Source organism: Podarcis pityusensis (assembly GCF_964106645.2).
Source record: "Podarcis pityusensis genome assembly, chromosome: 3".
In the NCBI taxonomy this organism is placed as follows: Eukaryota; Metazoa; Chordata; class Lepidosauria; order Squamata; family Lacertidae; genus Podarcis; species Podarcis pityusensis.
Genome location: NC_138026.1, coordinates 76073435 through 76094728, shown reverse-complemented (window position 1 = coordinate 76094728; position 21294 = coordinate 76073435). Strand labels below are relative to the sequence as shown.

Genomic DNA, 21294 nt, shown 5'->3' with positions numbered 1-21294 from the left:
AGCTGACAGTGGGGGCAGAGGAAATTCTAGGGTGGTGTGACTGGTGCGGCAGCACTGGGTGCTGCCCTGCAAAGGGTGCCACAGCAATGCTGTAGAGCAGAGCACAAGAGAATTTTAGCGTTATGCAGGGCACCACTGAAATTGGAGGGCCCAAACTCTGCCACTGGTGGGGGATAATCAGAATTGTGGTTCAGCAACATGTTGGTTCCCTGTCCGTGTCTTGCAAATCTGCTAGTCCACAGTAATGGCTGTGACATCAAAAGATCTGGGCGGCGAACATTTTAATTTATTTGAATAACAGAGCCAATGTTCAGTGTTGCTTTCAAAACACAGGTATAAAAGCAGCATGGGGAAGCCACAAATGGTACATGTAAGATCCCTGCTGTTAATGTTACAGAGACATTTGCTCAAGCAGATGTTCTGGGCATTCAGGACTTGTTTGTTTATTGTCTAAACAACTCATATGGAAAAGGCGAAAAGAAACCTAGATATTACTTCCACGGTTAAATTACTCCTGCTGCTCAGTTAACCTCTTCCCAATTCAGCGAGTACAGCCAAGGCACTCCAAGGGGAAATCTTGGCTTCTCCACAGTCGTAAGGACAATTAATGTGAAGAGCAAGGTACGGGGGGGGGGGGGGTTCAAATAGGTCAACTCAGTACTCCTTTCTGATACCAACAATAAAGATTCACTACATTCTCAAGCCTCTCTGTTCAGAGGTCCAGTGTCATTCTGCTCAACCTTCTCTTGTTTCATGGTCTTAAGCATATAGTCATTGTATTGGTAATGTTTACACTGGTGCTTTCTGTCCTCTTTTGGTGACCCTTCCCTGCTCCCAATACTTTCCCCTCGCTCTCATCTCATTCCATGTTTGAGACTGAGCAAGCCAGCAGATGGGCAATCACATCTAAAATCTGTAAGGTAGAGTTATGCTTGCACAAGCCCACCTCCGAGGTAAGTCCCAACCCATTCAGATCAGTGAGAAATAAATTAGGGCTTAAGAGTGAGTCAACTTTCTCTGAATCCGAGCCAAGGGATGGTGTGTTGGATTGTGACCATTGCTTATAAGACTGTGTTCCCGTGCCAAAGCTGGAATCCTAAAGATACTTGGAGACTTGGAAGCGAGTCTCATTGCAATCCGTGGGAATTACTTTCAATAAAGCACAGTTAAGAACTGCTGTAAAAGTCTTGGATGTTTTGCCATGGAATTGCATTGGAATGGATGCATAGTTTGGATGATGTCACCTACTAGTTGGCCAGATTGCCAGTAGCACTATAATTTTCTGTATCTCTAAAGCTCTTTGGGATTTTCAGGATAAAAAACGTTTAATTGTTATCCTTGGTATTTCATACTGTGCACTAATTGGATCGAGGCGGTACATTTTGAAGGCTATTGCTGGAGCTGTCATTTCCCAAAATAATCCTTTCTTCTCTCCCTCTCTCTCACAGGCAGAAGAAAGTTCAGGAGCCAGTCTGTTCAGACACATGCTGCTTTAAACCAAAGGCCCCCTCGTTCGAGTCATTCTGGTCCTATCGTAGACAGCCACCAGCCATTCATCCAGACTTCCACTTCTGCTCATGAAATTGCCCACGGGCTTTCTGGCAGCCAGCTGTCCTTCCACAATTCAGCAACCTCCGTCTTCTCCCAGACTCCTGCCATCCCTACCCTGGGCCAGCTCACTGTGCAGGAGAGAGCTGGCGCAATGCTCCGCTCAAGCCTGGCTTCTTCCACCAGTTCAACGCTCAGCCTTTTATTTGGCAAGAGAAGCTTTTCGAGCGCTTTGGTTATTTCCGGGCTCTCGGCTGCCGATGGAGGAAACACCACAGACACCCAGTCGTCCAGCAGCGTTAACATCGCAATGGGACCGTCTGCTAGAGCAGCAAGCCGTACTATGCAAGAGACCACGCGGGTAAGAAAAGGCTACCAGAAATGCCGCTGGCGGATATTTTTCTATTGACTCGTTCACCCCAGTGCCCCACTTAGTTCACGCAAGCCTCCTCCTCGCTATGTGGAGTGTGGAAGCAATAAAGATTTTGATAAAGAGCACTTGAGCAACTCCCTCTCTGTTGGGAACAGAACACTACTTGTATTAATATCACATCATCTGAGATTACCAGATGGAGACAAAGTAGTGGAGTATTATAAAAGGATAATGGAGGTCTCAGAGCTGTCATGTCAAATAAGGCACGGGATGCTTTCCTCAGGAATAGATTGGCATCCTAATACTACAAGTCTGCTGTAAATTTGGCAAGCTGGCTGGCGCTGTGACATTCTTGCTCCGCTTTTCCAGTCAGAAGCAACCCAAAACCCGTTTGCTAAATATGGTATTAGGGCTTAATAAGCTAGTGATTTAAGGGATCCTTGCCAACACTGCATCTTTCTCTGCTTTGTCTCAGCAAAAGCCATATCAAATACTGTAATGCAACAGGCCTTCCATCAACGATTGCTCTGCTGTGGCTGGGGTAAAATTCCAGCCCAGAATTTACATCTTGGCCAGGATCTAAACATGAGCTTATCTAAGATGCTTCCAGGGGTACAAACAGATGCAACCGATTTTCCATTCTTCCTCCCACCCTCTATGTGCTCCTGTGGATGGACTGTGACATCTCCAGGAACAGCTTTTTTTTATTCAATTATTTATTTATTCCAATTATTTATATCCCACTCTTTGGCTGGAAAAGCTCCCAGAGTGGCTTACAAAGCAATGCAACACAGAGGCATTTGGGGGGACGGGACCAAGGTGAAAACATAGACCTAGACATCCTTGGTGCCTATTATTTATTTATATCCTGCCCTATACCCAGAGGTCTCAGGGCAGTTCACAAAACAGATCACAATATATAAAATTAAAATAAAACAATAACCCAATAATATAAAATAAAACATAATATTTAAAATAAAACAATACCCCCCCCCCAAAAAAGAGCCAAATTTTAAAAGGGTATAGGATGTTGATCAGGTCAACCAAAGGCCTGGTTAAAAAGAAACATTTTTGTCTGACACCTAAAGCTGTATAATGAAGACACCAGGCAAACTTCCCTGGGGAGAGCATTCCACAGACGGGGAGCCACTGCAGAGAAGGCCCCGTTCTCGTGTTGCCACCCTCCAGACCTCTCAAGGAGAAGGCACATGAAGGAGGGCCTCAGGAGTTGATCTCAGGGTCCAGGTAGGTTCATATGGAAAGAGGCAGTCCTTGAGGTATTGTGGTCCTGAGCTGTTTAAGGCTTTATAGGTCAAAACCAGCACTTTGAATTGGGCCTGGAAACTAATTGGTAGCCAGTGCAGTTGGACCAAGATTGGTGTAATATGCTCAAACTGCCCATGCAGAAGAGTACATGCCAATTGTTCTAAAACACCATTTCAAAGGTTACTTAAGACACTGCTGACTCAATCTCCTTTTCTCTTTTAAAAGCAATCGTCTGAGGATTATGAAGCAACTGACACGAGTGAATCCAGACAGCGAAGAGATCTGGGTGCTGCGCATGCTCTTCTGATGAGCCACATGCTGGAATGTAGGAGAGCCAGCCAAGAGGACATGGCGTTGGAAGACACAGGTTCCCAACACAGTCTTTCAGAAGAGCAGTAAAGAATCCACTTTCAGCAAGGGCTAAAGCTCTGTTCACATGACATCAAAACACATCTAGCTTCACGTCCCAGACAAAATGTTAAGGTTATTCCAAGTATAACAAAAAGCAAACAAACACAACACAAAATGTAAAGTATCTATTTTTTTAATTCTTCAGTGAAAAATATTACAATATAGAAGCAGGATGTTCTACGATTGGCATTTAGTGCTATCCAAAAGCGCTGCGCAACGTCATCTCAAGTTCATGAAAATTCAAATGCGATCTGGGAAAAAATGTCAACAACCTGTCTTGACTTTCCTTCCCCCGAAGTGCTAATATTTTTCAGATGGAACTTGGAAAAGGTTTGAGGAGGGAGCGAGAACACACATACGTGGAACTAAGACTGAAAGCAACAGAAACTCTGAATGCATCTCCGTGAAAAAGCACATCAACATCTGTCTCTTGTTGTAACCAAACAGATGATTGCATGCTAAATAACTGGCATTTTATACATAATGCATCAGAAACGTTTTTTTTAAATCGAAGCAATGAATATGTAATAGGAGAGAAAACTGCATACCCCAACATTAGTATGCAGAATCTTTTTTTAAAAAAAAGGAAAGTCAAAAGGAAGGCCTCATTCTTGTGTTTGTTTGAAGTGTTATGCAGCTGACAATTATGTGCCGCAACATATTAATCCAGAAGGTGGCCCACTGCATGCAGTCATAATGAAATAGTATATGAAAGTGCCAGGCTGCACATTGCCGTAAACCAAATATAGCCAATGCATGAAAAGCCTTCACAAAGCCAACGGTGCTCCTTATTTGCAAACAAAGCTGCTTTTTCTAAAAGGACTGCATAGCCTTGCAGTCCTGATTTGGTTGGCAGAAATTCATGCCTATTTCTGAAACCAAGAGACTCAAAAGCACTACGATGCTCTTTCACATACACAAACACAGACAAACATGTCAAATTATTATTATTTTTTTTGTAATTAAAGACTTTACAACTACCAGTGTCTGGTTCTGCTGTTGTTGTTTGACTATCTCCGGAAGGACGCACAACATTTCTGCTCTTAATGGTTATGGTCTATTAGTGAAATTATCAGGAACTAAGACAAGTAGTTGATTCACAGCCAGGCAGGGGCAAAACTAGGTTTTATTTCACCCGGGCCAAACACCCAGTTTGACACACCATGCATACACAGGCTGGGTGCCTCAATGGCACCCCTGTGGAGGCTTCAACAAGGACAAAAACCAAAACACCTCAGCTAGCGCCCCCGCAGCTACAGCTCTGCAGCCAGAGATGATTGGAAATGTTTTGTGAGTAGGGGAAAAGTAAAAGCAAAAATGTATGTTGAAAGCAAAAATGTATGTTGTGGGATACATGAACAAAGCCTGGGTGTGCAAGTAAGGCAGTCATATAAGCATGTTTACTGGGCTTCTGCTGCATCACAGTGGCTTGCAACATTTGGTCCACCAGGAGTCCTACAATACTCACCTAAAATTAATCCCCTTACAATTTTTGTGGAATTGTGAGGGCCATGTTTATCACCTCTTTTACTATCCTATAACTCTGTGCCTCAAACAATACAAACTATGCATCAAATCCGACAGGAAACTGTGCGTGGAGGTCGAGGTTAGGCCTCTTTAAGTATTCAAGGCACAGACCCAATTGGAGCCTGCAAGCCCAGTTGGTTCTGCCCCTTGAGCAGTGCCTGCTCCTGAGGCTGCCTGACATTGGCTGAATATGCAGGCGGACAGGATTCTCTTCCCTAGTAGGCAAGGAGGCCTGTTTGGGTGCCCTGCTGTGAGAAGCCTCCAAGCACCTTCCCCTGTCAGGTAAGTGCTTGGGGGAAAGGCAGGCGGCCCACAATGCCATCATTACCCAAGAAAGGTAAGCAAACTTATGCATCAAATTCCAGGCAGGCATTTGGTACACAGGAACCTGGTCTCTTGCATGCTGTGAACTGCCCTGAAATCTTCAGATGAAGGGTGGTATATAAATTTAATAAATAATATTTTCCAATAATATTATTCCAATATGAAGGCTAGGGTGGAAATGTGCTGTTTCTCAGAGGGGGAGGGGGAGGAAGAAGAAGAAAAAGAAGAAGAAACTCTAAAATCTCAAAGATTTGTATTGAATTTACTTGGGGTGGAGGAGAAAATGCTGCCAAGAATTGTATGGATGCAGAGAAATGGCCAAAGATGGCTGCTGCTCTTCTTTTTTGGCAGAAAGACAACAGAAGTTTTCATGGTTTTGAGCCCCTGCAGCAGAATTAGCTTCCTCTTACCTCCCTTCTCGGTGAAGTCAGTGAAGCACACAGCCAGTGCCGGCTTTACGTATAAGCTAAACAAGCTATAGCTTAGGGCCCCGCTCTCTTGGGGACCCCAAAAAAAATTAAAGAAAAAAACAACTGGATGTACATTTCCAAAATATAAGATATAAAACAAACAGAATAAAACCTACATACAGCAACAGTGTTTTGTGTTGTGTAGGCTCCTATTTGTTATGTGCAAATGGCTTTAGATACCTATTAGGTCCATAAATTACCATATAGCACATATTCAACACAAAAAACAGCAACAATTTGTGGTTGACAAAGGACAGGGGGACATATAAAGGGCCCCATTACCTTCAGTAGCTTAGGGCCTCATCAACCCCAAATCTGGCCCTGCACACAGCTATAAGAAATAAACTGCAACAGCTCCCAATACCCATTCAGCTGCAAGCTCCTCTTCCCTTGCAGCTTCCCCTGTGTTTTGCAGAAGACTACTGGAAAGGAGCACAAGGCACCTCTGCATGGTGCTTTCTGGCAGTTCCAGCTGCTTTTTTCCTCCACATCAGAAGAGCCCCACTGGATCACACTAAGGCCAAGCTAACGCAGCATCCCATTTGCCACAGTGACAAACTAGATGCCTCTGGGAAGCCCCCAAGCAGGACATGAGCCACTGTTTGTTCCCCAGCAAAGACTTTTTGTGGCTCAGCTTTTGTTCTTTTAATCAGGCCATGCTTAGCACAAAACTTTTGGCAGATCTTTAGTTCATTTCTGCAGAATTCCTGCAAATGGGTGATTGGAGCCTGGCCTCTGTCAATCCTCACATGCCTACAGAGCAATCTCTAGCCCTGTTTGTTGTACTAATTCCTCAAGAATTGCTTTTACCACACCTGTGTATATGTTTTAGTTCTTATTTCACTAGAAGCGAAAGAGCTTGGTGAGTTAGAAAATGTTGCATAATCTCATTTAAGCCTTTCTTTGAAATCTATTCATCACATCCCTGCATCGCAGAAATTTCCGTGTGAATACAAAAATCTTACTCTGCATTGGATCAAATGCAGTCCGGGCTAATGTACAGCTTCTGTAAACAAATGCTCCATGATTAATCACAGGGTAGCTGCATTATGAGATGAGCACAAATATTCATGGGCAAAAGCTTTGATGCCTTTCATATGATAATTGCAGCCAACACATGAGCCGTGTTACAAGGATCACTTTCTTCTGCCAGGCAATTCTGTAATAGTTGGGAGGCAAACCGGAAAATGATACACCTGTCACATATTCTCTCCGATTTTAAACTATTTGTGCAAACTCGCATTGTGTTTGATTCTCATTTTCCTGGAATGAATTCAAGTCGTCTTTCATTCCCAGATGCACAGCTGTCCCATGTTGATTTTGAGGGCATTGTTTACAGAAGTCACGAGCTGAAAAGCACACGGGGGGGGGGTTGGAGTTGGTGCTGGAAAGGATTTTAAGGTGAAGGCTGCACCAAACCCATTTTGTCAAAATCTGCATTGTTTAGCTCTGCACTGCTCCAGTACTAATCTTTACGCATTTCCTATGCCTATGTGTTTTGCATCCCCATACAGTGGTACCTCGGGTTAAGAACTTAATTTATTCTGGAGATCCATTCTTAACCTGAAACTGTTCTTAACCTGAGGTACCACTTTAGCTAATGGGGCCTCCCATTGCCACCACGCGATTTCCTGTTCTCATCCTGAGGTAAAGTTCTTACCCCGAGGTACTATTTCTGGGTTAGAGGAGTCTGTAACCTGAAGCGTCTGTAACCTGTAACCCGAGGTACCACTGTAATTGCAAACATGGGTTTCCTCCTTATATATATCAATCACCTATCAGCCAATTCACTTAAGGCAGTTATTGGTAGAATGGCTTCCAATTTAATAGACATGATAATGGCTGCCCATATGCTAGGTTCTTATATTCATTTACAAGGCTATTGACAACTTGGGTCCAGGATACCTCAAGCACCACCTGATACCTTATATCTGTGCTAAATCACTAAGGTCTTGGGGGGGGTCACTGTTAGTGGTCTTCCCCTGACTCAGGTGCATAGCTCATCTACCAGAAGCCATGCATTCAGTAACATGGGCCTGATTTAACGGAACTCCCAAGTGAGGTCAAACAGTTAAAGAGCAGAAATCACAGTGGGGAGCCCATGGCACAGGCATTTTGGTTTCATTTCTTTAAAATTGTTTTCTACTGCTTGGTGTTAATCTTTATTTTTTCCCCTTTCTGTGGTTGCTCTGCTTAGGTGGCAAGTCTTTTTAAAAGAAACCCGCTCAATACTGGATCTCCTTTAAAACCTCTGCTTTTTAAACTTGTTACTGACAGTTCTCCAGACTGTATTCCATCTGATATTCTTTTAAATGTGTTGTGGGAGGGGGCATTATTGGTTTGCTTTTGTTCTTATTTGTATTCTGTACTCTGTCTTTTTTATATAGAACTTTTTTGTTGTGAATCAGCCTGAGATCTACAGATGAAGGAATGTAATAAATTACTATTATTATTATTATCATTATTATTATTATTATTATTATTATTATTATTATTATTATTATTCCACAGCCAGAACTAGCTTGAGGGAGGGTAGTATTCACAGCAGAAACCACTCAGAAGTCAGTCTCACGATACTGAACCCCAAGCCATAGCACAGCGAGTCACTACTAATGCTGGCCAGATCAATTTATTGTGTTAGTCCAAGATGTTTTCACTCTGCTTGTACTGGTGAAATAACTTGAGACTCCATTGCACCCAGCAGGTGTTCCTTCACTTGGTGAACAGCTGCTTTAATGGCTCTCGTCACCCCTCATTCCACACACAGATGTGCTGCTTCTATGGGAACAGAAGCCGGTGTAGAAAAAAGCCAGAGATAACTTCATCCATTCTTGGTTCTTTATAGAGGCTCCGAGAACACTATAAGTGAACTGTGAAGGTTAGTCTTCCCATTGTTTAGATGGAGAACTGAGGCAGACAGAAAACACTTTCTGTAAAATCACTGAGTGGTCATTGTTGACGTGTAGTCATTCCTGGCCAATTTCTGCTTCTCTTTTCTTTCTGAAGCAGGTAAAATGCAACATCCAGGCACAAAAGTAGAGGAGCTGAGGAAAGCTGTGTTCAGTGGGCTTCTGCTTCAACAGTCAGAATTCTTAAAAAATGGAATTGTTCTTTTCCCTCCTCCTAGGTCCTTAATGAAATAGCGCTGTTTGCATTTCCACCACTGAATCTCCCTAAAAATCTCGTGTTACTGCCTTTGAACTTCTGCAAACGTTACAAAATTCTTTATTCGGAAATCCTGAGTGCAAAATAAATACATAATAGACCCAACACAAGTTGAACAAAACAGCCTTTGTTACTCCATCTGGATACTTTTTCTTGGCTCGAATTGCTACAAACATACGTGCTGAATGGCCTTGATGTATAGGCCCGTGGAGAAGATCAAGCACAAATTATGCTCTTCCTGTTATACCAATTAAAATCCACAGGTGCAACGCAACTTTAATCAGAGCTCTGCAGATACACCATGTGCCGTGGAGACCAGACTCATGAATTATTTGCTGTAGGACTGATTCTTGTATCATAGTGCTCTTGGACCTTCCAAAAGCAGATAATGTACTATTGTCAACATAAGGTCTCATGAAACAAAAACAGAGTGGGAAACTTGCTCATTAAGGCTACCCGCAAACCACTGGGTTCATTCTCCTAATCCAGTTTCTTCCTTTATTGATACACGTTTGAAATAGTCACGCTGCATTCGTGGGATACTGATGTCTTAAAATGATATCGGTATGACACACAGAACACCTGCAACAGCAAGAAATGACTCTCAGGGGAATTGGGACACACATTGCAAGGAAAGGAGAAAAAACCTTGTCAGTTCTACTTGGGGAAAGTTCTTTCGTGATGCCAAATATAATGAACAGAGATATCGTCTATGAAACAGGGCTGCCAGTTTCCCACTTCCAGCTCACTCTCAATATTAAGTGGTGAGAAAATTGAGTGAGGTCATAATATTGCAGGAGTCTAGTAGCAGACTGCAGTTATAATTAGCCTTTACCACAAGTATGTGGGGCAGGGGAGACTCGTTCATTACTGTCAAGTCCATGAGCAGACTTCTAAGCACCTTCAATAAGGTAGAGCTGGTAGCAGGATAGTCCTATGGGGAAAACGTGCACCCACTGTCTTTTTGCTATTGTAGACAGATTCTAACCTGGTATCCATATAAATGGCTTTGAAGACACTGCAGGTTTCCATATTGTGTTAACCAAGGGATGTCTTGATTCAGTATTTGTTACACTTCATATATGCAGGGCGGAGGAAGAAAAGGGCTAAATTCCTTTACAAATTTTGCTATAGCCAAGGAACACCACACAATGCATGAAAACAAATGTGCACCTGGCTGGGAATTTAGCTTTCATGACATGCAGAACTGATTAAGTGGTAAACACTTTTCCTGAACACCATTCATAGGTCTTGTGGGACACAAGCTGTGCCACAGTAATTTATACAGGTAGTTCCTTTATTAACGAAATGGTGCTAAACAAAACAAAAATGGTTAAGCATTAGTGGACACTAATTGTTTAACTAGCACCACCAGAAGTCAAGCTGAGTTATAGAAAAAGGTTGGCTTACATGAGAAATATTATAGTTTAATGAATGAAATACCTACCAGAGATTTGGAAACTGAAGAGCTAGCAAGCAAACGACTGAAAAACTTGGCAGAATCCTGATCAAATATCACATCAGCGGAATAAAGTTAGGCTTGTTTTTTTAACCCCAAAAGAACACTAGAAAGATGAATAGGAGTATCCCTTGGATCCCATATCATATTTTTCTTCTTCACTTACACTGAGAGATAAGTCGAGCTGATATATCTGTGTTTCTTAACTGATTTGCCTAAAGAGCATTCCATGTGCAATTCAGGTATGTGCCTACTGTACATTTGTGTACAGGGCATGGGTAGAAACAGGATACAAACTGTTTGCAAGGATTTATATCAAGAGAAATTTCTCCAATTCCATCAGGATACTACAGCTGAAAACATCTGAACCTATTTATACTAATTTTGATGTGGGACTGTGTCAAATTGGTTCACTACTCATGTAGACCAAAGTTAGGTACAACTCAATTCAGAGTCTGGCCTCCCATCCGTATTGCAAAGCTAATAATCCAACAGCTTTACTTTCAGGTCTTAAGATCAATTTGCTGGCTCTTATTTTAACTGCAAATGAACCAAGTCTGATTTGAAAATCAGTGGCAGGCCACAAATGTGAAACATCACAATTCACACCTGCATATTCAAAGACAATAGAGTTTCAAAGATGGAGGTTGCCCCACCTACTCTCAGCAGCCAGAAACATCATAGCCAGACACTGGAGGGACCTGTCAGGAATAAACATGGAACACTGGTATCAAGTAATATGGGAAACAGCCTTACTAGAAAAACTAACCAATAGACTGAAACCGACATGGGGACAAATAGACGAGGACGCCTTCATTCTGGTATGGCTCCCCTTTATCACATAAACAGCCCAACAAGACAACAACATGAACCCACTGACAGCATACGATTCAAAATGGCTAACTTAACCAAACAACTCTCCCCCCCACACAAACAAATCCCACTGCAGTCAACCAAGGACAATCAACCACAACCTAGGCCACGCCAACCTCTCTCACCAAGGAAACATAACATAAATAGAAAGAGAACCTACCCAAGTGACGCTGACACAAAAACCCCACACATACACTAAGTAAATGAACATAAGCTTTCCCACCCCACCCCCTTCTCCCGTTACCCCCTCTTTTCTTCCCAACCCTAAACTGCATATAACACCTATGTCTCACGACAAATGCAACTGATGTGCAGAAAACGCAACCTGAAGAAAGAGACAATGCACGTGCGTTTGTAAACGAGGAAAATCTTTAATAAACATTATTTTGAAAAAGAAAAAGGATGGAGGTTGCACTGGGATGGAAAGAACACATAAAATGGTGTGCATCATTTTAGGCAGCTCTGCACAGCTGCCACAATATCTTGCAAAATGCTGTCTCTGTTCTCCTTTGTAATCTAGAATCAGGGGAAAAAAATGGATTAGTTAACGTTGCTGGCCATTTATTGTGACCAGTGTTAGAAACTGAGATATGAAAGCTAGGAGCTAAATGGCACCTTAAACCTAGGTTATGGGCACATCAGGGGAATGTCTAGGTGTGCTTTTTTATAGCAAGAATACAAAGCTGAAAATGAATGAACTGCAGCTAAAATATTATGTTCATTTTTCACATTGTCTAGTCCTTTCCCTGCCCACCCCCCTAATATTCTTAAGAGGGTCTCTTCTCCAGTCTTCAGAGAGTAGCTGGAAGTAGAGAGGCAGAAAAAGGTTCTCCTTTCCTTCCACTCTGCAGTTTTAATCTGAAATCTTAGGTGCAGTACAGCGCCCAGAGTTCAGAAACTGCTCACGCTAATGAAATTCCCTGTCGCAAAAGGCGCATAGAACAGGCATAGGCAAACTCAGCCCTCCAGATCTTTTGGGACTACAACTCCCATCATCCCTAGCTAATAGGGCCAGTGGTCCGGGATTATGGGAATTGTAGTCCCAAAACATCTGGAGGGCCGAGTTTTCCTATGCCTGGCATAGAACAATGGGAGTTTCGAACACTGATTGTGACAGTTGTCAATATGGAAGGCTGAGGAAGTGGATAATAATTTCTTCACTGTAATTCCCCCATGGGAGAAATTTTCTTTCTGGCCCCAAGGTATCCACCTCCAAATTACCCGATTTGTATGTTAACTGCTTTACAGCAATCAGGTTCAATAGACTGCACGTGCTGCTGCAGATGTGAAAATATGCAACCAGGTGCAGTGGGTGTCGATGGCATATTACCAAACTAGCAAAGAGAGGCAAGACATGTAAATTATGAATGAGTGAACTATATATGCCATGTTTGCAGAGAAAAAGAGGGCCCTGGAAAGGATAGGAGGCACAACAATCCTCCTTCCAGAGGGCTGAAAGCTTTTATAGGCAAAACACTACGAGCATCCCAAGCATGCATGACCTAAATTAGCAAGAGCTATATTGGACAATTTAAAGTGGGGGGAAACCAAAGATGTTTGGGCAAAGATCAACTTGCAGAATCAATCTGGGGATGGAGCTGCTGATGAGATAGGGGGGGAAAGTGGAACTATAAATCCATATTCTTAGAAGATTCTATCAAACTAAATTGACACAAATGAATCAAGAACATCTTGGGCATTTGCCTGCATTGATTTTGTGTCTGGTACTTCTGGTTTCGTGAGGTGCAATCTAAAGAGGCCTTGACATGTTGTTACCAGGTGCCAGAAACAAACATGAGGAAGAGCTATTATGCAGGGAGACGAATTAAAAGATCTTCCGGCACAAACAAGCAACAAGAGAGCAATGTGGTGGAAAGCGGTAGGTTTTGTGGACACTTCTGATGCTATTGCTGGTCCCAAGGAATCTGAAATGTTTTCCTACCTCTAGTGGCAAGCAAAAAAGAAAAAGTGTGTTGCATTTGTTTTAAGGTCTTCCCTTAAAATATCTAATGGACTAAGGGGCTTTCAAAAGGGCAAGAACTCAAGTTAATTGACCAGGCTAGGCCCCTGGTGCACCCATGAACAGAGGTCTCTGTAGCCAGCCACTTTCATTAGCTGAACGCCATAGCTAAGGTTTACATATGACTATAACCGAGTGCATGAGGACACACCATCCTGTTGGCAGAGGACATGCTTAGCCCACAGAAGATCCCAAGATCAATCCCCATCATCTCTAGTGACAAAGATAGAACTATGAGCCCCTCACAAGCAGGAAACCTATTCCTCCAAAGGACATGCAATCCTGTCCAGAACACAAACCAAATGGTAGTAAGAGCTGATTGCTAAAACTGGGCTAGACTTCACAATGGGCAAAAGATGAAAACTTGCTCAGTGGACCTTCAGCCTACTTACATTGAAGACCTTCACCTCCTTTCTACTTCTGATCTCCTCCACAAGCCCCAAGGGCTTTCCTTTAGGCACTGGGATCGTTCCAAGAATCACAGTTCCTGATCCAGTCAGAATTTGATGGACAGCTTGAATAAAGGACTGGCTGAAGAGCTCCATTTTACCGATCTCGTCAATTATGCAGACCTTTTTCGCTGTGCTACTGGCAAGATCAGGCTATAAGGAAAATATAGGTATCTGATTGAAGCCACCAGTAAGAAAATTTAGTAGATTAAGTCAATATGTCAATCATTCATTCAATTTATTACTGTCAATAGGCCAGAAATAAAATTAAAACATACACAGTACATCAGAATCTTAGAGCAAAACATAGTCAGAAGTGCGACATAATAACCTCTGCTTGGCCCCTGGAAATAGTCCTTCCAGATTCAGATGGCGAGTTATTCTCTTGTTTTCACTGCTACTGATAGAAATTTAGTCACTATCAGGGATATCCTCAGGATTTTATCTTCCATTAAATATTAAACGTTAAACTGATCTGACCTCCCTGGTAATTTGGTCAGTAAAGCGCCAACTGTATGCTTCCAAATTCCAGCATAAAAATTACAAGATGTGTTCTATAGATTCTACCTCATGTGTGTTACAGGGGCAGACCCTTGGGGCTTTTACTTCTGAGAAAAAAAGTTGTGTAACTGCAATGCATCGTTATAACAGGGCAATTCTATGAGTGCTTCCTTGGAAGTAAGTAATACTGAGTTCAAAGGGCCTTACTCCCAGGTTAAATGTGTACTGGACTGCAGCTTAAGATTCAAGTCATACAACAAAAAGAACCCAGCAGGTTGCTCAGATCACCTATTTCTTTAACAAACTATAGTTTTACATTACTTCGCCATGCCTTTTTGTTCCTGTGTGTCCTTCTTTATTTGCCTGCCCACCTGGTGCTCCCCATCCTCCCCCCCAAAAAAAAATCATTTTTAAAATTATTGTTATTGTTGGTCTGACTACATATATGGTCCTGCACCTACTGAAATAACAGTTGACAGAAACTAGCTAAAGGGGTGTTATTTCACCCTCTGGGGTTCATTGTACTGTCCAAGCCACTTATTACCCTGCTGCTAAATACTCTATGATGCTTTTTAAAAGAAAAGGAAAATGACAAGAAATGCCTTTGTACTTTCCTAAAATGAGGCATATCTGTATTAAACGCTTTGTGTTTGGATAAGCTCCGCGGGATAAACGAGTTATGGTAGAGCATATAGTTTGTCAGCATCGTTCCTGGAGAATTTTCAGGACACTAAGTGTTTTCTAATTTCTAATTTGTTTTCTAATCGCTGATTTATCTTGGAATTGCATTTACCAATCCTAAATGGTGCTGAATAAGAGCAGTTATACAGTCACCCACACAGTTGCAAATTTCTCCAGTGGCATTTTAGCTTCCCACTAGTCCTGTAAGCCATGTGTTGAGAATCATTTGTTCCTTTTTGCAACTGAACAGAAATCTGAACCTGTAAACCAAATGTGAGAACTGGGAGGAAGGGGACTCCAAACACTGTGTGTCCACTCTTACACTGCACACCAGAACTCTGGGTAACACACCATCTTCCATGGAGTGCAAGAGGATGGGGTGGGGAGAGACAGACAGACAGACATGTAGGAAGCTGTGGGTGCAGAGGGACAGGAGGATGGTGGGAGCTGGGAAAACTCATAAATGGAGCTGACAATGGAAAGGGGTGCTGGATCTAAGCTCTACCAAGATAGAAGAGTACAAGACATTTCACTATAAACTCCTCATCATTTTTTATTCATTTATTCATATTGTTCTCCAGAAATTCCAAAATATTACTCACATTTCTCAACAAAGGAAGAGCCAACTGTTCAAATGACATTAGATCCACTACATACTGGCCAACACGGTATTCACGCCTTGCTGTGGAAGGACCAGAGCTGAAGGAAGGAAGAAAATACCCAACACAGTGAACAATAAAGCATTCTAGAACCCTGTTCCTTAGCAGATAACCCTCAGACTATGTGAAGCATGTCAAAATTTTCACATGCCCTTGCAGTGCCCCTCTTTAGTCACATTAGAATGTCCTCCCACCTTTCTTAGATGCCCCAGATGGTTGCTAATATTGCAATCCTGGTGGGATATATGCACAATATCACAATGAAACACATCAACTGGAACCAGAAAGTGGCAGCTACTAAGAACAGAATTCTACAAAAACTGGTAACTGCCCTGGGGTGATATAAAAAAGGCGTAGGACTGGCTCAACACCCATATAATTGTTCCAGAAACTTGCTGTAAATTTTAACTGGGAGTACAGTTGCTCGTCATTTGCACTGCACATCATTCTGGTGGACCCTGGCTATCCCTGTGCCTGTTGCCTCTCATTTATTGCATGCCCTGATACTTTGCTTGGTTTCTGTAACAAGAGTTTTTTGCTGTTTAGCAGCAACAAGTCAACACTAAAGATCAGCACAGCGACTTCACAATCTTATTCACCACTTCAACGGTTCATCTGATTCCAGCTACCCTTGAATGAGCAGCACAGGAGCTTCAAAGGGCAGTTGTGCATTCTACAAAGGCATTCCCAGATTAGGTGTCAGAATGTGAATTTCAAACGTCATACCCAACTCTAGACAAAATTCCTCTTCTTCCACTCAGAGTGACAACATCAAATCCTATTCTCCTGCCACCTTCTCTAACTTCTTCTGTATAAAATCCATCAATAGGGATACCGGATGATTTTAAAACTTCAGTGACTTTTTGGATCAGCGTTGTTTTCCCAATTCCTAGAACAAGAAGAGTGTTTTTTAAGCCTTGTTTTCAGTATAATGGTTGTGCAACAAAACAAATACACATATGTATTTCTGGACTCTTTTGGCTCCTTCCTCCTAACTGAAGCACACATTGCCCTTGCAATGGATGCTTCATCCAAATTGGCCTCCAGTTGTGGCAGCCTGCACTGCAAGTTATGCTGAGAAGAATTCACCATGCACATCAGTCATCATTATTGTAAGTCTTTGTGCCCCTTATCATGGCAAAAATATGAGATGGAAACATGAAGACATGACACAATGGGTCTGGTCTACCGGGCACATGATCCTACACACTGTGATCAGATTGTTCCCCATTAGTTTCAGGGGGAGAATGGTCAAGGCTGTGCCGTTTGCATTTTGGAGCTCCCAGGCAAGTAACACATTAGGTCATTGCATATATATCCATTGTCTTTTTTTGGATACATTCCCAAGTGTCAGTTTTTAAGAGAGAGGGACAGTCTAAAAAAATGGAAGAGCATCTGCTTAGGTATTTTGTAGCCCTCTCTATTACAAATATCCCCAGTGACAAATATCCCCAGAAGTGATAAATGAGGGCCATCATCTCAATTTCTGCATCTTCTAGAATGCTACACGATAAAAGAGTTTTGCTTATTAATGTAACATCCACCCACCCCAAGCTCTATTGCCGTCATCTTGGATAATCATATTAACATCCACTGATAAATGACTGTTTCCTTGGCTCATAATTTAAATTTTCAGGAATCCAATTTACTCCAGTAAAAGAGGAGGACAGTGATAATTGTATATTATTTAGAGCTGATGTACTAAATCATTTTTTAATAATTAAGTCACACAAACTAAATGTTAATGGGAAGAACGGGTGCTTGCACTTTAACTGATGGGCAGATAGGGTTTCAAAAACCTGCAAGGATCAAAAATGTGGCATGAGTTATAAGGAAAGAAAAAGAAATTAACCTTAATAATGATAGCAATATGCGAGATCTGTAAAATATTTAAATGTGTTTTGTCAGATAAATCCAATTCCATATTTCTTCTGTAAATTACAAACAACTGTGTGTTTTCATGGAGTAACAGAATAGATACTGTAGCACAATACTATGCATACTTATTCAGAAGTAGACCACACTCTGTGTGCACAGTGCTGCAGTCTTGAGTGGAAAACGTTTAAATGCTAAGGTCTGATATTATCATTATTGTACAGTGGTACCTCAGTTTACGAACTGAATCCGTTCTGGAAGTCCATCTTAAACCAAAGCCATTCTTAAACCGAGGTGCGCTTTCCCTAATGAGGCCTCCCACCGCCAGTGCCCTTCCACCATTCATAGACCGAGGTAAAGTTCGCTAACCGAAATACTACTTCTGGTTTTGCTGAGTTTGTATACTGAATAGTTCATAAACAGGGCTTAAACCGAGGTACCACTATATTATTTACAGAGAAAAGGACATACCTATTTGCAACCTACAATACTAAGACAACAGAAACCTGGTTTAATTCAAACACTATGCTGGAATACTTTTCAGTAGACATATTTGGATCTGGAACAAAAGAGATAATGGGGCTCAGAAGCAATGTGGAAAGCGGAGGCGGAATTCCAAATATCTTAAGTAATCAGGCCATTTTCTTAGCCGCAGGTGTCTAGTAAAGATGATAAAATGAGTTATGTGCTGTTACATAGATAAATATTACCAGAGAGAAGCGTCTCTCACAAACAGTGCAAATGACTTCCTTTATTTAGTACTGGCATTTAAAGCAAAACAGGCTTACAACCAATCCTAACTATGCCTTCTACACTGGGGCTAAATTATGTCAGGCTGCAATCCTGCGCCTGCTTCCCTGGGATTAAACTTCGCTGAATGCAGTAGCACTCACTTCTGAATAAGCATGCATAGTATTGCACTGTTGTTGTTTAGTCGTTTAGTCGTGTCCGACTCTTCGTGACCCCATGGACCAGAGCACGCCAGGCACTCCTGTCTTCCACTGCCTCCCGCAGTTTGGTCAGACTCAGGTTTGTAGCTTCGAGAACACCGTCCAACCATCTTGTCCTCTGTCGTCCCCTTCTTCTTGTGCCCTCCATCTTTCCCAACATCAGGGTCTTTTCCAGGGAGTCTTCTCTTCTCATGAGGTGGCCAAAGTATTGGAGCCTCAGCTTCAGGACCTGTCCTTCCAGTGAGCACTCAGGGCTGATTTCCTTAAGAATGGATGCATTTGATCTTCTTGCAGGCCATGGGACTCTCAAGAGTCTCCTCCAGCACCATAATTCAAAAGCATCAATTCTTCAGCGATCTTTATGGTCCAGCTCTCACTTCCATACATCACTACTGGGAAAACCATGGCTTTAACTATACGGACCTTTGTTGGTAAGATGATGTCTCTGCTTTTTAAGATGCTGTCTAGGTTTGCCATCGCCTTTCTCCCAAGGAGCAGACGTCTTTTAATTTTGTGGCTGCTGTCACCATCTGCAGTGATCATGGAGCCCAAGAAAGTAAAATCTCTCACTTCCTCCATTTCTTCCCCTTCTATTTGCCAGGAGGTGATGGGCCCAGTGGCCATGATCTTCGTTTTTTTGATGTTGAGCTTCAGACCATATTTTGCACTCTCCTCTTTCACCCTCGTTAAAAGGTTCTTTAATTCCTCCTCACTTTCTGCCATCAAGGTTGTGTCATCTGCATATCTGAGGTTGTTGATATTTCTTCCGGCGATCTTAATTCCGGCTTGGGATTCATCCAGCCCAGCCTTTCGCATGATGAATTCTGCATATAAGTTAAATAAGCAGGGAGACAATATACAGCCTTGTCGTACTCCTTTCCCAATTTTGAACCAATCAGTTGTTCCATATCCAGTTCTAACTGTAGCTTCTTGTCCCACATAGAGATTTCTCAGGAGACAGATGAGGTGATCAGGCACTCCCATTTCTTTAAGAACTTGCCATAGTTTGCTGTGGTCGACACAGTCAAAGTATTGCACTACAAGGCTGTAATTCTATATGTAGTTACTTCACAATAACCCCACTGAACAAGGTTTATTTCAGAGTGTAAATAATTGCAGGTTTATAGTCCAAGCAGGGCAGACAACCTGAAGCCTGGGGACCAAGCATCTTGGAACTTCCTCCTTGCGTGTGCAGCATTGATCTCTCATAATGCCTCTGGCTTCCAGGACAGAGACGGATGTACAAGCGCCAGTGTAGACTTTAGCCTGGTGTGCAAAACTGAAATCTGCATTCATTGCTCTGTCCACTTTTGCCACTGGCATGTACCCCCCTCCCAAAGAAAGGTCGTCCAGATGGGAGTGAAGCCTTCGGGCTGAAAAGGGTTCCCCGCCCCAGCTACACTCTATTACCACTCAGATTTTATTTTCTTGTAAATTTCACCGGGTTCAATGGAGCTTCTTGTCAAGTTAAGTGGGTGCACCTAGGATTGCGGCCTGAGCGCTTAAACGCAAACCTTTCCAATTTAAAAAGGTTTCGGGATAGAAACCACACCGTGCAGGCGACTCAAAACACGCCAGGGAAGGGCGATCGTGGGAATGGGCGGGGGAGCGTGAGGCCCTAAGCACGTTTACTCGGAAGTAAGCTCGCCCCTGGCAGGCAGGAAGGAGCCGAGGCACGGCTCCGCTTTCTGCCCGGGAGGAGGCAGCGGAAGAGGAGGCCTGGCTTCAGCCGAGCTCTGCCTCCCCTTCCCTTCCTGAAGTCTCGCAGCACCGGGCCGCTGCCCAGGCAGGGCCTCCCGCCCTCCTTCCTTCCTCTCCGCTTCCGCCGGGTTGGGTTACCTGGCGGTCCCGTCAGGAAAACGTGCTTGGCCATGGCGGGGGCCTCCGTCCGGGTAGCGGCGGGGAAGCGGCCTGCCGTAGCGGGAGCCCTCGCGCTCCCTTCCTCCCTCCCTCCAGCCGCGCGCTCTCGGCAGCGGGGAAAAGAGCCCGCGGTGCTTCGGCTGCCAGCCTCTCTCTCCCCTTTCTTCGTCTCTGCTGCTTCCAAGTCCGGCAGCTCCGTTGCCCGCTTTGCGATGGACAGCTGCTCGCTCTTTTTCGCAGGCTTGGGCTGCGACGACCCCACGTTCACTTACTCGGGAGTAAGTTCCACCGAACACAGTGGGACCTGCTTCTGAGGAAGCATGCATCGCTTAAAGCGAGTCCCCTCCTGGCCTCTTAAAGTCTATCAACATTATTATGGCTTAATTTTATTCACTTATTTATGGCACTTATTTCTCGCTCAAATCATGAACCCCTCTGTCGAAGGTGTCATGGGCGCTGTAACTCCACAGCGGTTTGACTTTACACGGAAGGTGCACGCTTCCATTGTCCCCTGAGACAGGTGGATGCCGACCCGTATTATGTTTTTCTCCAAGAAGCTCAAGGCGGCCTACACGGCTCTTCCCCTCCTCGGTTAATCCGCACAACAAACCTGTGAGGTAGGTTAGGCTGAGAGGCAGTGTGTCCAAGTTGGGATCTGAGCCCAGGTTTCCTATTCAGACACTAACCACTATATAACACTGGATCTTTCATGGACTACAATCCACTTCATAAAGTGTTAGCCTGAGAAATGGGCATGTACATATATGCATCTGATTAAGCGGACTGTAACGCACCAAAGCTTGTAACATAATAAATTTAAGGGACAACTGGGCTCTGATGTTTGCTCTGCAAGAGAGATAACATGCATGAGAACAACTTGTTT

General features: G+C 43.2%; 2 protein-coding genes across 2 annotated transcripts in view; one reads left to right on the top strand and one right to left on the bottom strand.

Moving 5' to 3' along the window:
* The window catches only part of PCNX2 (pecanex 2), a 111268-nt gene extending 106690 nt beyond the window's left edge, over window positions 1–4578 (top strand). The window contains exons 33-34 of the mRNA XM_080997832.1: window positions 1449–1909; window positions 3413–4578. Of these exons, the coding sequence (XP_080853958.1) occupies window positions 1449–1909; window positions 3413–3586 (635 nt within the window). The 3' untranslated portion in view covers window positions 3587–4578. The remainder of the gene's footprint in view (window positions 1–1448; window positions 1910–3412) is intronic.
* A 7189-nt stretch (window positions 4579–11767) lies between these two features.
* Window positions 11768–20808, bottom strand: NTPCR (nucleoside-triphosphatase, cancer-related). The gene is given in 6 exon segments (XM_080997798.1): window positions 11768–11932; window positions 13829–14038; window positions 15670–15766; window positions 16453–16615; window positions 20391–20493; window positions 20495–20808. Coding segments are annotated over 6 exon segments (885 nt in total). The 5' UTR covers window positions 20738–20808; the 3' UTR covers window positions 11768–11863.
* Window positions 20809–21294: the final 486 nt, after the last annotated feature.